The sequence below is a fragment of the Oncorhynchus tshawytscha genome, linkage group LG30 (assembly GCF_018296145.1).
Source record: "Oncorhynchus tshawytscha isolate Ot180627B linkage group LG30, Otsh_v2.0, whole genome shotgun sequence".
Lineage (NCBI taxonomy): Eukaryota > Metazoa > Chordata > Actinopteri > Salmoniformes > Salmonidae > Oncorhynchus > Oncorhynchus tshawytscha.
Genome location: NC_056458.1, coordinates 6,904,560 through 6,922,470, shown reverse-complemented (window position 1 = coordinate 6,922,470; position 17,911 = coordinate 6,904,560). Strand labels below are relative to the sequence as shown.

General features: G+C 45.2%; 1 protein-coding gene across 2 annotated transcripts; it reads right to left on the bottom strand.

The window, feature by feature from the left end:
• Positions 1–7: 7 nt before the first annotated feature.
• LOC112228892 (choline-phosphate cytidylyltransferase B) lies at positions 8–5,671 on the bottom strand. Of its 2 annotated transcripts, none has more exons than XM_024394636.2 (8): positions 5,476–5,671; positions 2,894–2,993; positions 2,550–2,666; positions 2,293–2,444; positions 1,975–2,053; positions 1,693–1,835; positions 763–951; positions 8–481 (listed from the first exon to the last, which is right to left on the bottom strand). In XM_024394636.2, exons 1-8 carry the CDS (start codon positions 5,554–5,556, stop codon positions 230–232), a joined length of 1,113 nt encoding a protein of 370 aa, XP_024250404.1. In that variant the 5' UTR covers positions 5,557–5,671; the 3' UTR covers positions 8–229. The 2 variants fall into 2 exon arrangements, with proteins under 2 accessions (XP_024250404.1, XP_024250405.1); XM_024394637.2 differs by having other exon boundaries at positions 2,550–2,663.
• Between the last annotated feature and the right edge of the window lie 12,240 nt (positions 5,672–17,911).

Sequence of the window (17,911 nt, the reverse complement as noted above, 5' to 3'; positions counted from 1 at the left end):
ACAGTGAAAAAGTGGTATTATTTTTATGTTTTTGTGTGGTACAGGAATCCGAAGTGAGAATGGAGTGAGTCAACTGATTGAGATACCACAGTGCATTCAGTTACCTTAACATACACAATCAAATAACACAAATATGGTAAACTGTGGGCGACATCTTACATACACGAAGTGCACAAAGTAACCATGTACACTGAGTGTTTGTGTTTGTTTGGGAATGACAGTGCCATCTCTACTCGTCATCCCCGAGGAAGGTTAAGGGATAGGCAGAGGCACCCTTGCGAGAGGAAGGGGAGGTGGGAGAGGAATGAGGGGAACGGGGAGAACGAGGGGATCGGGAGGAAGGGGATGTGGGAGAGGAGGGGGGCGATGGGGAGCGCCCTCTGGTGGGGCTGCTGCTGGGGGAGCCACGGGGCGAGGCAACGGGTGACGCGTAGGGTGACAGGGCCTGGAGCATGCGCCCACTCTGCTCCTGGATCACATGCTGCTCAGAGAGGGAGAGAGAGAAACAGAGAGAAAGAGCAGGACAGAGGGAGAGAGAGAGCGAGAGATAGGGAGAGAGAGAGGGCGAGACAAAGAGAGAGAGTGAGAGTGAATTAATCCTTTTTTAAATTGTTTGACCAACTAAGTGTTGCTTTACTAAGCTACTTGTTCATAATGAGTGGTCACTTGCGGAGCGGAATGAGATCAATACTAACTATCTTCCCCTATTGACCGTTAACACTTCCTACTATAGTATCTATTGTGGGCTAAAGGTAAACTCACCCACGCTCCTTCTGGACCAAACAACTCCAGGAAATTCCCAATGAACTCCCGTGACTTCTCCTCCCACTTCTGGATGAGGTCATGGCTCTTCTCCTCCACCTTGAACACAAAGTGCTTGGACTTCTCCTCCACTGTCTTCACCGTCTCCTTCATACGATCTACCTGGTTCTGCAGACGGATTTTCTTCTCCTGCAGAATAAATCACATGTGTAGACGTTATTTGAAATGCTTACGCATGAGCCCATTCCCAACAATGCAGAGATTGAAAGTAAGACAAGTATTTGCTAAAAAAAAAGGAAATAGTAACACAATAACAACAATATACAAAGAGTACCAGTACTGAGTCAATGTGCAGGGGTACGAGGTAGTTGAGGTAATACAGTATGTTCATGTAGGTAGGGGTAAAAGTGACTAGGCAATCAGGATAGATAATAAACACAGTAGCAGCAGTGTATGTGAAGTGTGAAAGTGTGTCTATGTGTGAGTGTGTGCGTAGCTTCGATATACGTGTGTGTGTGTGTGTGTGTGTGTTGGAGTGTCAGTGTATTACAGTATGTGTAAGTGTGTGGGTAGAGTAGTGAGTGTGCATAGAGCCAGTGCAAGAGAGTCAGTGCAAATAATAAAGTCAATGTAAATAGTCTGGGTGGCCATTTGATGAACTGTTCAGCAGTCTTATGGCTTGGGTGTTGAAGCTGTTCAGGAACCTTTTGGTCCCTGACTTGGCGCTCCAGTACCGTTTGCCGTGCGATAGCAGAGAGAACAGCCTATGACAAGTCAAGTGGTCGGCTATAAGGCATCTTCTGTTTATCAACCACAACCACCAACACTGTAACAACCATTTCACTTCCTCAAATACAAATTATTGTAACAAATGGTCATTCCAACTTAATTAATTGTTCAAAGTTAATTAGGTGCTTAGGTCATTCATACCCTGATGAAGCTAACGTTGAGGTCTCTGGCTGTGTAGCCTCTCTGCAGGTTGCGTCGGACATAAAGGTCATAGTCTCTCACTATCCTGGTGATGAGGTCGGATGTAGAGATGCCGTCTGTCCTCTGTGTGGCCACAAACATCCCTGAGAAACAACAGAGAGAACACAGCTCAGCCAAGATGGCACAGGTTAGAGAATAGGCGGTAGGTAGCTCAGCAAACACACAGAGACACAATCTCAAATGGCTACAAGTTCATGTCTGTTTCAGAGCAGATTTGTTTACCTGCTTCCTTGATGTGTTTGTAGACATCCTCTGATCCTGCAGAGGTGTATGGGATATCGTCATGGGCCACAAAGTCAATCTGGTGAAATCCCAGAAAAGCACTAAAATGATTTAATGTGGATCAAAGGGACATGGGCTACGTACATCTGTATCAGATTTTAGGACGGATCAAATCAAATATATTTATGAAGCCCTTTTCAAATGGCAGATGTCACAAAGTGCTTACACAGACACCCCAGCCTAAAACCCAGAACCGCTAGCAATGCAGATGGTTTGTAATATTGAGTGGTGTACTGTATATGACCCAGAAGTGCTGACCTTATGTTTCTTCAGGAAGTCAGGGCTGAGGGTCCAGGGAGCGTCCCGTACCACCTCATCCACATAGCGACAGTGTATCAGGGCTTCGTAGCGCTCCGACTCTGTCATCACCGTGTAGCCCTTATACTTGTGTGTGAGTTCATCACTGCAGACTGCAAGGACAGACACATAATGACATGCTCTCTGTGTGCGGTTTATGTACACGCTTGTTTGTGCAGTCTTTGAAAGGCACTTGAGATTCAAAAGATATTATTTACCTCCCACTATGAGATGTGTGTTGGGGAACAAGTTCTTCGCTTGCATCAGAGCACGCGCGTGTCCAGAGTGGAAGAGGTCAAAGATCCCATCGGCATAGACTCGCACTGGCCGGACTGCTACAAGAAAAGCAAAAACAATGACTTTATCTACGTCTCGCTGCGTTCTCCTTGTCTCACCTCTCACGTTCACATCCCTCTCTCTCTCTCTCGACTGGCCCTTATCTCTTCTCTTCCGCTGCCCATCCTTCAATAGCCCCAGTGAGGATTGATAAAACTGGTGGTGAAACTGACCTGTGATCAGTCTGACTGGTCTGTGACTGGTCTGACCTGTAATGAAGACTGACCTGGAGTGCCTCTCTTGGCCTGGGCGATGGTCATCTTTTCATGAGGAACTTCTGACTCATATCCTGTTTTCTTGGCAAATAATGCTGGCTCCCTCAGAGTCTGAGATGACACAGAAAGAGTTAACCTACCTAATGGGAGGGGATATCGGTACATACAGTGCCTTGCGAAAGTATTCGGCCCCCTTGAACTTTGCGACCTTTTGCCACATTTCAGGCTTCAAACATAAAGATATAAAACTGTATTTTTTTTGTGAAGAATTAACAACAAGTGGGACACAATCATGAAGTGGAACGACATTTATTGGATATTTCAAACTTTTTTAACAAATCAAAAACTGAAAAATTGGGCGTGCAAAATTATTCAGCCCCTTTACTTTCAGTGCAGCAAACTCTCTCCAGAAGTTCAGTGAGGATCTCTGAATGATCCAATGTTGACCTAAATGACTAATGATGATAAATACAATCCACCTGTGTGTAATCAAGTCTCCGTATAAATGCACCTGCACTGTGATAGTCTCAGAGGTCCGTTAAAAGCGCAGAGAGCATCATGAAGAACAAGGAACACACCAGGCAGGTCCGAGATACTGTTGTGAAGAAGTTTAAAGCCGGATTTGGATACAAAAAGATTTCCCAAGCTTTAAACATCCCAAGGAGCACTGTGCAAGCGATAATATTGAAATGGAAGGAGTATCAGACCACTGCAAATCTACCAAGACCTGGCCGTCCCTCTAAACTTTCAGCTCATACAAGGAGAAGACTGATCAGAGATGCAGCCAAGAGGCCCATGATCACTCTGGATGAACTGCAGAGATCTACAGCTGAGGTGGGAGACTCTGTCCATAGGACAACAATCAGTCGTATATTGCACAAATCTGGCCTTTATGGAAGAGTGGCAAGAAGAAAGCCATTTCTTAAAGATATCCATAAAAAGTGTAGTTTAAAGTTTGCCACAAGACACCTGGGAGACACACCAAACATGTGGAAGAAGGTGCTCTGGTCAGATGAAACCAAAATTGAACTTTTTGGCAACAATGCAAAATGTTATGTTTGGCGTAAAAGCAACACAGCTCATCACCCTGAACACACCATCCCCACTGTCAAACATGGTGGTGGCAGCATCATGGTTTGGGCCTGCTTTTCTTCAGCAGGGACAGGGAATATGGTTAAAATTGATGGGAAGATGGATGGAGCCAAATACAGGACCATTCTGGAAGAAAACCTGATGGAGTCTTCAAAAGACCTGAGACTGGGACGGAGATTTGTCTTCCATCAAGACAATGATCCAAAACATAAAGCAAAATCTACAATGGAATGGTTCAAAAATAAACATATCCAGGTGTTAGAATGGCCAAGTCAAAGTCCAGACCTGAATCCAATCGAGAATATGTGGAAAGAACTGAAAACTGCTGTTCACAAATGCTCTCCATCCAACCTCACTGAGCTCGAGCTGTTTTGCAAGGAGGAATGGGAAAAAATTTCAGTCTCTCGATGTGCAAAACTGATAGAGACATACCCCAAGCGACTTACAGCTGTAATCGCAGCAAAAGGTGGCGCTACAAAGTATTAACTTAAGGGGGCTGAATAATTTTGCACGCCCAATTTTTCAGTTTTTGATTTGTTAAAAAAGTTTGAAATATCCAATAAATGTCGTTCCACTTCATGATTGTGTCCCACTTGTTGTTGATTCTTCACAAAAAAATACAGTTTTATATCTTTATGTTTGAAGCCTGAAATGTGGCAAAAGGTCGCAAAGTTCAAGGGGGCTGAATACTTTCGCAAGGCACTGTAGATGATTTGGGGATAATAAATACTCTATAAGTAAAGTATTTTATGTTTACAGTGAACGCAATCATCGGGGCTGTGATAAGTGTTTGGATATGAGAGGGATTTCTGGCTTCATTAGTGTTTATATCTGCATGTGAGGGCTAGTGGGTGTGTATATGGTTGCTAGCAATTATCTGTAGAGTTGTCAGTACACTTTGAACTCTGAACTGTTTGACATCTGCCCATGATTTAAGAATTGACTTCAATCCCTGCAGAAGAAAAAGTTTTAATCGAAGGTAGAGATCAATATACCATGCGAAGAGCTATACCACAATGCTTTAACATTACGACATTTACAACAGTGACAGTACCATGACATTTATTGAGGAAACGTTTGTAGCTGCCTATGTTGTACAATACACTGGGGAACAGAGTCAGGTATAGCCTACCTTCGACGCATGCCCTCCCATACTGTACACAGATTCACTAAAGCAATACAATAAGATCATATTACACAATACTTATTTCCAGAGCAACATAATAACTGACCGTTGTTGGCGTCACTAGGCTATGGTCTGTTTACTAGTAATGATAGATCAAATGTAGAATTATAGAAAAGGCAACATTTGCTGAGTCAGCAATGCTGGCTGTATATAGGGTTTGTCATTGAGAATGAAGTACTGAAAAATAGGCTCAAAATGTGGATCCGTAGTCTCTGACAATAAATCACCTTAGACCTGGCAGAGATTAGACATTATATGCTACATTTTTTTATTTATTAACCGTTTGATAAGCTTCCTATAGGCAGTCTAACTCACCTTGCGGGGTCCCCCACTGCATTGCTGTTGGGGCCGGTGTGGTCCGCTGTTGGCTCTGGAGCCACGTCTCCTTCCCACCATGCTGGATGTTCTGTTGCCTTGTTCGCCCGTCGACTGGCGCCTCGTCCGCTTGCTCGTACTCCCAGCCTGTCAGTGCTGCACTCCTGCAATCTATGAGGGAGTTTGAAAGTTTGCATGTTGCTGGCTGGTCTGACCCCGGTGACAAGAAAATCTAATGTGCAAAGTTCAAGGAAAAAAGTAGTTGATACTTCAGGCTCTGTAGAGGAAAGGAGGTGGATCGAGGTTTCCCCACGTAGGCCGAAACAGACATTTACAATCTTACTGCCCTCTTATTTTTTGGTCTAAGCTTATAAATGATATGTAAATGTAGCCATGCTGTTATGAACTTTCTTACACTTGTAAAGGAATAAATAGCCTTATTATTGGCATGTCTACTGGAAACAGATGTTCAACTTGGTCTCGTGGGATAATATAATTTTATTTTTAACATGATATTTCCGAGTTTCATGAATAGAAACTGCTCCCAAAAATGATCTGGCTGGGGCGACCTTTGGACCCAGACATAGTAGTGGGACAAGCTGTTCCAGTGGGTCAAGAGGAAGCTTAAAGTTGCCTATCTATGTGCTCCACTGCAATGTTTACTGAAAGCTCAATCAATCAAGCAAACGTCATTAATGGCCCACACGACACATCTGTGACTGTCATTCAGCTTGATCATGATTCCCAAATCACCCCATGGACATTGACACTATGCCCTTATGCCTGAATCAGCCCATGGACATTTGGACTATAACATAAGACTGTATTATCCCACTGAGCTATAGGCTAGGCCTTCCCTTGCAAAAATACACATGACAAATGAGCAATTTTTGTAAATATAAACGTACATTGCTTAGCCTAAAAACATGGTTAAAACTATCATTTGAATATCATGGACGGTCGGTCTCTGCATCCGTAGTGTAGTCTATGGATTTAAGAGTGGTTGCACTTCTCTAGTCCCATCCCTCAGCTTTTTACCGAAACTGTGTCAGGGAGACCCATTTGTTAATGTTTCAATTAAGGACGGCAGCTTGAAACACCTTTAATAGAGTCATAGTGTTATTAGAATGGTGGAATCTAGTGCTTGAGTTACTTTTATGCCATTAATATCAAGCAAATCTTCTGAAGTCGAGATCAACATTCTTAGTATTGCAAACCAAAATAATTATATTGAATGCAAAACATAAACCCAAAAGAATTGATAGCAAAACTAACTATTGCAAGACCAAATTAATTATGAATGGATCCCATTTTATGATACTCAATTAAATAAAACTACTCCCTCTTTCCTGTCTTTGGTTGTGTTACATTGGCCTTTGCTTTCGCTGCCTTTTATCCAGTTGCAAGTTTGTTTGTTCCAGTACCCTGCACCCCACTTCTGGTTTGCCTCTGTAGATAAGCAAGGTTGATCCTGGATGGGAGGATGAGGACCAGACATAGTTGGAAGTGGTGAATTTTTTATTTTAAAAAAATCACGTTATTTATTCACAGGGGTGTTCGTTCACATGTCTGAAAAACATGTGATTTTTTAAAATGTTTTTTTTTGTAAGGGTGAACTCAAGGAGCAAGATTGGGGATAGCCTGATGATCTGAAAATAATATTTGAGTGGTAGCAAATCATTGGCAATTGGGAGAAGTATAAGGAACTGTTACCCAAAGCCTTTGTTTTGACCTACTCTCCGCAACAGGTTTGTGGTCAATTACATGTATGTTGTTAAGCATGCTATTTATCCGTAAAGACTTTCAGCTGTTCAGAATATTGTCTAGGATAGATGGGTATGTGAAATCAGAAAAGTATGTCATGGAGGTAGACATTTTGCTGTAATACACATCATGACGTCATACTTTTGCTTGAGAGTTTGTTATTCAGTGTTTATGAGACGTTGATAAAATAACAGTTTCTGCAAAGAGCAGACCATATTATGTATATGTCACAGTTAAGCGCACTATTCGCTGTGTTGAATTAAATGTGCCAGTTCCAAACGTAAATCGTGTTTTATTCCATTGGAGTTTCAAACCAGTGGAGGGCAGTAGAGTACTAGTTTATAGCGCTGCAAAAAAAAATGCCTTTCCAAAATATTGTACCGACTGCGCATTGGAAACCTTGGAAAGACTGGCTGAATGCTCATTGAGACTGGATTAACATTCATTGAAAGTTGAAATCTTAAAATCTCAGAAAATACATACTGATAGGTAATGAAATAAAGCAACTGGTAAGACGTCCTGACCATTTGCGCTCGTCCCTGCTGCCGACATAACCGGGTTGTCAGTCAGTCTTGGGGTCTGTGGGGGTGACGTCACACCAGTGAACACCTGTTCTGTCGGGGACGGGGAGGGGGGCATGCGCTAATACCATGAAGAATCCTTTTATCTGCTCTATTGGGTTGGGGGGCCCTGAGAGGGAGGAACGGGGGTGTCAAACAGCTGCGCGTGTCTCCTTGATTAATAGATGGCTTATGGGGGGACAGACAGTACTGGGGCTGTTGCGCTGGGATCAAATGGGACAAATCAAGTGCTCTGGGCCTCATTATGTGACTCATTTGGAACGCTACTGGTCACCCTCTGTTAGTTCAGTGTTCTCAGCAAAGCGTTCTGTGGTGTTATCAGATACATAGAAATGAACACTGTCCATCTTTCCCAGCTTTCCCAATTATCAGCTTAGCACTCAAATCAACAAATTATGTTACCTTAACAGCCGGGCCATTTAGCTAGTGTTCTGCAAGGATACCAAATAAAATTATATGAACCTTTTATTGCATTGGGCTAAATCAGGGTCACAATCTACTTGAAAGAAAATAATACAACTCACACACATGGTTATGGGCAAGAAAATATAGATATTTTGGTTTGCATCCCAATATTACACTTTATAGACATCAAAGAAGACTGAAATATAACAAAACCGTTTGACATGGAAACACCAGATTTTCTGCAGTTTAAAATATAATAATTTGTATTAATTATGAAATGATAAAAAGATTAATAACATTCCAACCACGAGGCCACTAGGTCATTTGACTGCAGGAAAGGGCTACTAGGATATATCTTAACCAATTAATAGCCACTGCTCAATGAGATGATTGAATGGGTCCACTCCTCCACAGTGTCCCCGCAATACCCCATCCTGACATACAATAGTCACGGAGAGGTAGTCACGACAGGACCTTTCTTGAGAAATGTGAAACTTCCAAAACTAGACAGTACCCAGCCGCCCAGCTCTCAGCGATGGTTCTCATGTATCGGCCAGCCTTGTTCACGGTATGACTTAATGGCTCCTGGGGAAGGGGATCTGTCCCACAGGACCAATGTGTGATTGTAGAGAGGGAGATGTTGTTGAAGGAGATGCTAGGCTTCAGACAGACTGTAGGCCACTGTGGCATGTTGGCCATCAGCTGGCTGTCAGAGTGGCATTAGGTCTGTACCTCTGAGGATAGTAAGTATGGGTTATCCACTTCCAAACCTTAACCCTTAACCACATGAACCCTTTTCATTGTATGGTATTGTATAGAATGATTTCTATGTGTTGACGGAACGATGTGTAGAAGGTAGGTTTTTTTGTGGCTATGGACTCATAAGATGGTTGGTATCAGTGAGTGCACGGCTACCCACATGTTCTGGGCATCAGTGATTGTGTCGTGTGGCGTAGGGATGTGCATGTACTATTTGTCAACCAGATGGTGCCCATATCACAGAGAGAAAGCATTAGTTACATGACATGGCGTTGGCAAAGGCTGGTTTGTAAAGCAATGTTCTTCCGGTGTGTGTTTTAAAACGGAAAGAATATGGACCATATGGCAACAGGGTTGGCTCTAGCATGTCTGGCTAGTGTTTCCGACCGTGTTTGTCTTTTAAGAAGGCCTGGCGCCACACACACATGATCTGTGGCCTTGTGGAGTTTCGGAGTGGAGGTGGCAGGATGCCATGTCCCTGTACCTCGGACGTATGCCCATAATGTTGGGCATGCAGGGCAGCAGATTATCACACTTACCTTCTATTGTTACTCATGAACCAAATCTGTTCTGGGTGTTTCAACCAAAGCGGGTCCCTTCTTTTATTAATGGTGGTGCCACTGGCTTCTTGGAAACAGGTTAAATGGTAGCCTGCCATCTAAGTGAATTGAGTGGCCTCTTGCCAGGGAGGGGGGGTCGGCTGACGTTCAACAAGCACCTGCGCTATTTGGAGGGGGCTGCAGATGGAATTCCTTCTAAGAATGGCCAGGTCTTCCCCAGAACTGAATGGTTCCCCAATGACATGGCCTACTTCAGAAGGCCAAAGGTCTGTTTAGTAAAGGCCAAGACTACAACACAAACAACAATGATTATTGAGGCATTGTGACCATGCTCCAATTTCTACTGCTTAGAAAAGGTTCCGTACGACACAACTAGCACCTCATAAGATAACCCTCTCTGACCCAGCAACACAAAGCTGTTGAACTAGCCCACTGCCTAATTAGATACGAGAACCATCCATGAGCTCTCCCTGTGTTGCAGCACACAGCCAACACCCCGAAGGATCTACTTCACCACGCCGGGCTCTATGTACCCTGATGTCTCCAGATAAAGGGATCAAGCATTGAGCTTTATCTGGTAGACTAGGTCTAGGACCCTGGTTGAGTGTAATCCCTCCAGGGTAATGTGGGTCAGAGTAATTTCTTCCCATAGAGGGCAGTTTGGTGAGGCTTAATTGAGTTAAGTTACCGACTAGTGGCTCTGTGCCACTGGTTTGTGGAACACTGTGAGGAGTCTGATCCCTGGCCTCTTGGCAACTGGCCACCGGCCTCAGAGTTAAATTAGACCCATTATCTGCTCCGTGGATCCGCCCCGTGTGAAAATGTGGACCATGCCTGTGGCCGTAACTCACTCACCCAGGGCTGGGAGAGAGGGGTCTGCAGGGATGGAGCCAGGGGGTGGAGGGGGGTGGATGAGAGATGATCTGAGTAAACATTCTCCCCAGCACATGCTCGTCTGCACTCCCAGATTATGTACTCTCAGTTGTCAGAACCACAAAATGTGTCCTTTGATTTTCCAGGAATAAGACATAATGGGAGAGGTGCATGCGTTGCATTGTGACAGCCTCCCACCTTCAGCCCTTTCCACCAGTATTCATTGGAAGAGGGGGGGACTGGAAAATCACGGTGCCAGTATGTATTTGACATCTCTGAGATACGACACTGCTAGAGAGGAATGGGGTCAGACTCATTAGGGATCAGGCTATCGCTTAATGGGACAAAATAAAATAAATAGATTACTTTTATGGATTAAATAAAGTGTGATTTACAACTTGATTGTTGTCAGGTATGTATTTTAGAGGTTGTAATTAAGAGTTATTGCAGGGATAGTATTAATGGTGGACAAACCTGAAGAGCAATACCTCTGTTGAACAGCACTGCACGGTGAAATAAAGACTGCAATTAAACTAACTCAAAGACTTTATTTATTTATGATAACACTGAACAAAGCCTGGCGAATGGGGGTTTGGGGTGATCAATAATGTGGTTGTAAATGGCTGATGGTTATTGGATAGTGCTGGTGCTTGTATGGTATGGGGTGGATGTATAGGTTATACCACATTGGTAGGTGATGGAGTGATGGTTGTGTGTGTCTCTGATGTGTTGGGGTATGCACCAGACAGCCCCATCATTGTCAAGATGTTTGTTCAGCGGATAACAGGCCAGGAGAGGGGTATGTTTAGGATAGGGATGAGGTAGATCTTGATTTACAGAGGTGTCAGGTCCAGAATGCTGCCCTCACAGGCTTCTGAAGGGATTTCAGCCAGTTGTATTAAATAAGAGGTGAGATTTCTGGGGACTTAGGGGTGCAGAGCAGGGTGAGTCTCCGTTCCATTACCACAGCACTGAGGCATGCGCCTCCCGGCCTGGTTAGTGACCTTCAAGTGACATCAGAGTGACAGAGCCATGCTCACAGAGGTTCAACTGCAAATGAGACAGTTCAAATGGGCAAAAAACACGCACATTTATTTCCACAGGGCTGTGGGATGTGACAAGGATGCAGATTGAGCCCCACCTTCTTCAACATACAGTACCAGTCGAAAGTTTGGACACACCTACTCATTCAAGGGTTTTTCTTTATTTTGACTATTTCCTACATTGCAGAATAATAGTGAAGACATCAAAACAACGAAATAACACATTTAACCAAAATGTAGTAACCAAAATAGTTACTTCTTCAAAGTAGCCACCTTTTGCCTTGATGACAGCTTCATGAGGTAGTTACTTGGAATTGTTCAACACTTTTTTGGTTACTACATACATTTCATATCGTTATTTCATCGTTTTCATGTCTTCACTATTATTCTACAATGTCGAAAAACTACAAATATAGAAAAACCCTTGAATGAGTAGGTTTGTCCAAACTTTTTACTGATACTGTATATATCAACGAATTGGGGAGGGCACTAGAACAGTCTGCAGCACCCGGCCTTACCCTATTAGAAACTGAAGTCAAATGTCTTCTGATGATCTGGTGCTTCTGTCCCCAACCATGGAGGGCCTACTGCAGCACCTACATATTCTGCATATTCAGGCCTGGGCCCTGACAGTAAATCTCAGTAAGACAAAAATAATGGTGTTCCAAAAAAGGTCCAGTTGCCAGGACCAAAATACAAATTCCATCTAGACACTGTTGCCCTAGAGAATACAAAAAACTATACTTACAAAGCTGTGAACGATCTGAGAGACAAGGTAAGAAGGGCCTTCTACACCATCAAAAGGAACATACATTTCGACATCCCATGTAGGACCTGGCAAAAATACTTCAATCAGTTGTAGAACCCGTTGCCCTGTATGTTTGTGAGGTCTGGGGTCCGCTCACCAACCAAGAATTCACAAAATGGGACAAATTGAGACTCTGCATTCCATTCCAAGATGGCGCAGCAGTAAGGACGTGTTTGTTTTCATCCCATGTAAATATTGTCTTTTTCTGTTTTTTTGTATACATTTCAATCTCTTTTTCCATTTTCGAAATAAATATACATTCCTGCAACCCGCCTCAACCGATGTGGTACGGATCAGCTATTTATTTTAGACCTTTTAATTGGAACCTCCATCAGAGGCTAGACAGCGAATTAGCTACTAGCTATTCAGTCATTTTTAGCCTCTGCTAGCGGTCTTTACCTTTAGCTCGTACTCCTGCCGCTTTAGCCTAGACAGCCCAGATAATACCTGCCAGTCTGCACAGTGCGATACCAGCCCTGAGCATACCGGACTGCTCTTTTCCACTACATCACCGGATTCCTGCCGCAAGCTGGACCATTACACCAGATCTTCGCAGCTAGCTAGTTGCTACCGAGGAGCTATTGTGGCTAACGCCAATTAGCCCCAAGCTAGGCCCATCTCCCAGCTAGCAAACAAAGTACACCAACTACAACACTTCTCTTACCAATTGGCCTGGATCCTTTGTCGACACGGAGCCCCTCCGATCCATCACGACTGGTCTGCTGGTCAACTGACATAACTCGTCCGATGAGCTCTCAACCGGCCTCTGCGTCGTGGATGTTTGGTGATGATCTATCTGCAAACCCCGGCCTGCTAGCACGCTGAATGCTGTGTCTCCCGCTTTCTCAACGTAGTAATCGACTACCGAACTGTTCTCTGTTTCATCTAGTGCTGCTCATTGGACCCTATGATCAATCGGCTACACAGCCGATTCCTGCTTGACTGTCCATTAAAACGAACCGGAACCCCCAACAGAAGCTAGCCGGCTAACTAGCTACTAGCTAGAAGTCAGTTAGCCACTGCTAGCAGTCATCAGCTAACCTTAGCCCGGTCAACTCCTGCCAGTCTGCACAGCGCGATTCAACCCAGAGCATACCGGACTGCCTTTTCTCCACCAAATCTCCATATCTCCGGATTGCTACCACAAGCTCTGAACCTTTTCACCTGGATCAGCGCAGCTAGCTAGCTGCTATCCAAGTGGCTACTCCTGGCTAACGTCTCTGTCCAGAAGCAAGCACCAGTTAGCAGGGAACTAGCCTCGTGCTAGGCCAATCTCCCTGCTAGCTGAAGAGGTCCATCTGCCACTCCTTGGGCTACAATACCTATTTTTCCAATTGACCTGGACCCCTTTTACTGCCGACATGGAGCCCCGCTGATCCATCACGACTGGTCTACTGACGTAATCCACCCGAGGGGGTTTCAACAGGCTCCTCCGTCGCGACGTCCCCTGAAGCCCATCTGCTAGTCTGCTAGCTGTGGCCCGCTAGCTGTCTAGAGCATATCGGACTGTTAACTGAAGAGGTCCATCAGCCAATTTCTTGGGCTACAATACCAATTGGCCTGAACCCTTTTACTCCCTACACGGAGCCCTGCCGATCCATCACAACAGGTCTGCCAACAGAGGGGGCTACAACATACTCTTCCGTCGCAACTTCCCCCTAAGGCCCTTCTACTAGCATGCTATCCCCGGCCCGCTAGCTGTCTGAATCGCCGTGTCTCCAGCTCGCCTAGCTACTCACTGGTCCCTATGATCCCTTGGTTACGCATGCCTCTCCCTAATGTCAATATGCCTTGTCCATTGCTGTTTTGGTTAGTGAATATTGTCTTATCTCACTGTAGAGCCTCCAGCCCTGCTCAATATCCCTTAGCTAGCCCTTTTTCCACCTCCCAAAAATGCGGTGACCTCACATCGTTTAAATGGTGTCTTTAGAGACAAAACCTCTCTCATCGTCACTCAATGCCTAGGTTTACCTCCACTAGGTTTACCTTCACATCCTACCATAGGATGTACATTCTGCTTTGAATCTGTTCTTCCGCGCCCAGAAATCTGCTCCTTTTACTCTCTGTTCCAAATGCATTAGACGACCAGTTCTTATAACCTTTAGCCATACCCTTGTCCTACTCCTCCTCTGTTCCACTGGTGATGTAGAGGTTAATCCAGGCCCTGCATGTTAACATTAGAAGCCTCCTCCCTAAGTTTGTTTTATTCACTGCTTTAGCACACTCTGCTAACCCTGATGTCCTAGCCATGTCTGAATCCTGACTTAGGAAGGCCACCCTAACTATAACATTTTCCAACAAGATAGAACTGCCAAAGGGTGCGCAGTTCCAATCTACTGCAGAGATAGCCTGCAGAGTTCTGTCATACTATCCAGGTCTGTGCCAAACAGTTCAAGCTTCTACTTCTAAAAATCCACCTTTCCAGAAACAAGTCTCTCACCGTTGCCGCTTGCTATAGACCAACTTCAGCCCCCAGCTGTGCCCTGGACACCGTATGTGAATTGATTGCCCCCTATCTATCTTCAGAGCTCGTACTGTTAGGTGACCTAAATTGGGACATGCGTAACACCCCGGCCATCCTACAATCTAAGATAGATGCCCTCAATCTCACACAAATTATCAATGAACCTACCAGGTACAACCACAAGTCCATGAACATGGGCGCCCTCATAGATATAATCCTGACCAACCTGCCCTTTAAATGCACCTCTGCTGTCTTCAACCAGGATCTCAGTGATCACTGCCTCATTGCCTGCATCCGTAATGGGTCTGTGGTCAAACGACCACCCCTCATCACTGTCAAACGCTCCCTAAAATACTTCAGTGAGCAGGCCTTTCTAATTGAACTGGCCCCAGAATCCTGGAAGGATATTGACCTCATTCCGTCAGTAGAGGATGCCTGGTTATTCTTTAAAAGTGCTTTTCTCACCATCTTAAATACGCATGCCATATTCAAAAAATTTAGAACCAGGAACAGATATAGCCCTTGGTTCCTGACTGCCCTTGACCAGCACAAAAACATCCTGTGGCGTACCGCATTAGCATCGAATAGCCCCCGCGGTATGCAACTTTTCAGGGAAGTTAGGAACCAATATACACCGTCTGTTAGGAAAGCAAAGGCTAGCTTTTTCAAACTGAAATTTGCATCCTGTAGCAAAAAAAGGGGGACAAGTCCATGGAGAATAAGAGCACCTCCTCCCAGCTGTCCACTGCACTGAGGCTAGGAAACACTGTCACCACCGATAATTCCACAATAATTCCACAATAATTGAGAGCATTTTTCTACGGCTGGCCATGCTTTCCACCTGGCTACCCCTAACTCGGTCAACAGCCCTGCACCCCTCACAGCAATTTGCCCAAGCCTCTCCTATTTGTCCTTCACCCAAATCCAGATAGCTGATGTTCTGAAAGAGTTGCATGAGGTAGGACCCCTACAAATCAGCTGGGCTAGACAATCTGGAACCTCTCTTTTTAAAATAATCTGACGCAATTGTTGCAACCCCTATTACTAGCCTGTTCAACCTCTCTTTCGTATCGTTTGAGATCCCCAAAGATTGGAAAGCTACCGCGGTCATCCCCCTCTTCAAAGGGGGAGACAGTCTAGACCCAAACTGTTACAGACCCATATCTATCCTACCCTGCCTTTCTAAGGTCTTCGAAAGCCAAGTTAACAAACAGATCACCAACCATTTTGAATCCCCCCGTACCTTCTCCGCTATGCAATCTGGTCTCAGAGCAGGTCATGGGTGCACCTCAGCCACGCTCAAGGTCCTAAACGATATCATAACCGCCATCGATAAAAGACGATACTGTTCAGCCGTATTCATCGACCTGGCCAAGGCTTTCGACTCTGTCAATCACCACATTCTTATTGGCAGTCTTGTCTTCTCAAATGACTGCCTCGCCTGGTTCACCAACTACTTGTCAGATTGAGTTCAGTGTGTCAAATCGGAGGGCCTGTTGTCCGGACCTCAGGCAGTGTCTATGGGGGTGCCACAGGGTTCAATTCTTGGGCCGACTCTCTTCTCTGTATACATCAATGATGTCGCTCTTGCTGCTGGTGATTCTCTGATCCACCTCTACGCAGACGACACCATTCTGTATACTTCTGGCCCCTCTTTGGACACTGTGTTAACTAACCTCCAGACGAGCTTCAATGCCATACAACTCTCCTTCCGTGGCCTCCAACTGCTCTTAAATGCAAGTAAACCAAAATGCATGCTCTTCAACCGATTGCTGCCTGCACCTGCCCGCCCGTCTAGCATCACTAGACCACTACAAATACCTGGGTGTCTGGTTAGGCTGTAAACTCTCCTTCCAGACTCACATTAAGCATCTCCAATCCAAAATTAAATCTAGAATCGGCTTCCTATTTCACAACAAAGCATCCTTCACTCATGCTGCCAAACATACCCTCGTAAAACTGATTATCTTACCGATCCTTGACTTTGGCGATGTCATTTACAAAATAGCCTCCAAAACTCTAATCAGCAAATTGGGTGCAGTCTATCACAGTGCCACCTGTTTTGTCACCAAAGCCCCATATACTACCCACCACTGCGACCATTATGCTCTCGTTGGCTGGACCTCGCTTCATATTCGTCCCCAAATGCACTGGCTCCAGGTCATCTAGAAGTCTTTGCTAGGTAAAGCCCCACCTTATCTCAGCTGACTCGTCACCATAGCAGCACCCACCCGTAGCACACGCTCCAGCAGGTATATTTCACTGGACACCCCCAAAGCCAATTCTTCCTTTGGCCACCTTTCCTTCTAGTTCTCTGCTGCCAATGACTGGAACGAATTGCAAAAATCACTGAAGCTGAAACTCATATCTCCCTCACTAACTTTAAGTATCAGCTGTCAGAGCAGCTCACAGATCGTTGCACCTGTACATAGCCCATCTGTAAATACCCCATCCAACTACCTCATCCCCATATTGTTATTACAATATTTTTCTCCTTTGCACCCCAGTATCTCTACTTGCACATTTATCTTCTGCACACCTATCACTCCAGTGTTAATTGCTAAATTGTAATTACTTCGCCACTATGGCCTATTTATTGCCTTACCTCCCTAATCTTACCCCATTTACACACACTGTATATAGATTTTTTCTATTGTGTTATTAACTGTACGTTTGTTTATTCCGTGTGGACGAGGTGCAGGGCGATCCGGATGGAGATGGTGGAACTCTCACAGCAGGGAAGGATCTAGCATGTCCTTCACCGGAACCCAGCATCTCTCCTCCGGACCGGACCGTACCCCTCCCAGTCCATGAGGGACTGAAGGCCCCTGGCCCGACGTCTCGAATCCAGGATGAATCGAACAGAGTATTCTGGAGCCCCCTCGATGTCCAGAGGGGGCGGAGGAATCTCCCGCACCTCAGCTTCCTGGAGCGGGCCAGCCACCACCGGCCTGAGGAGAGAAACATGGAACGAGGGGTTAATGCGGTAATCGGGGGGAAGCTGTAACCTATAACATACCTCGTTCACTCTCCTCAGGACTTTACATGGCCCCACTTACCGCGGACCCAGCATCCGACAGGGCAGGCGGAGAAGCAGGTTCCGGGTCGAGAGCCAGACCCGGTCCCCCGGTGAGAACACCGGAGCCTCACTGCGGTGACGGTCTGGCGCAGCACGGCGT

Coding starts and splice junctions, on each gene's coding strand:
- LOC112228892 (XM_024394636.2), bottom strand. CDS start 5,556: ATGGTGGGAAGGAGACGTGGCTCCAGAGCCAACAGCGGACCACACCGG. Junction 2,445..2,549: donor CACACATCTCATAGTGGGAG/GTAAATAATATC, acceptor CTGTCCTTGCAG/TCTGCAGTGATGAACTCACA. Junction 2,054..2,292: donor ACTTCCTGAAGAAACATAAG/GTCAGCACTTCT, acceptor GGATTTCACCAG/ATTGACTTTGTGGCCCATGA.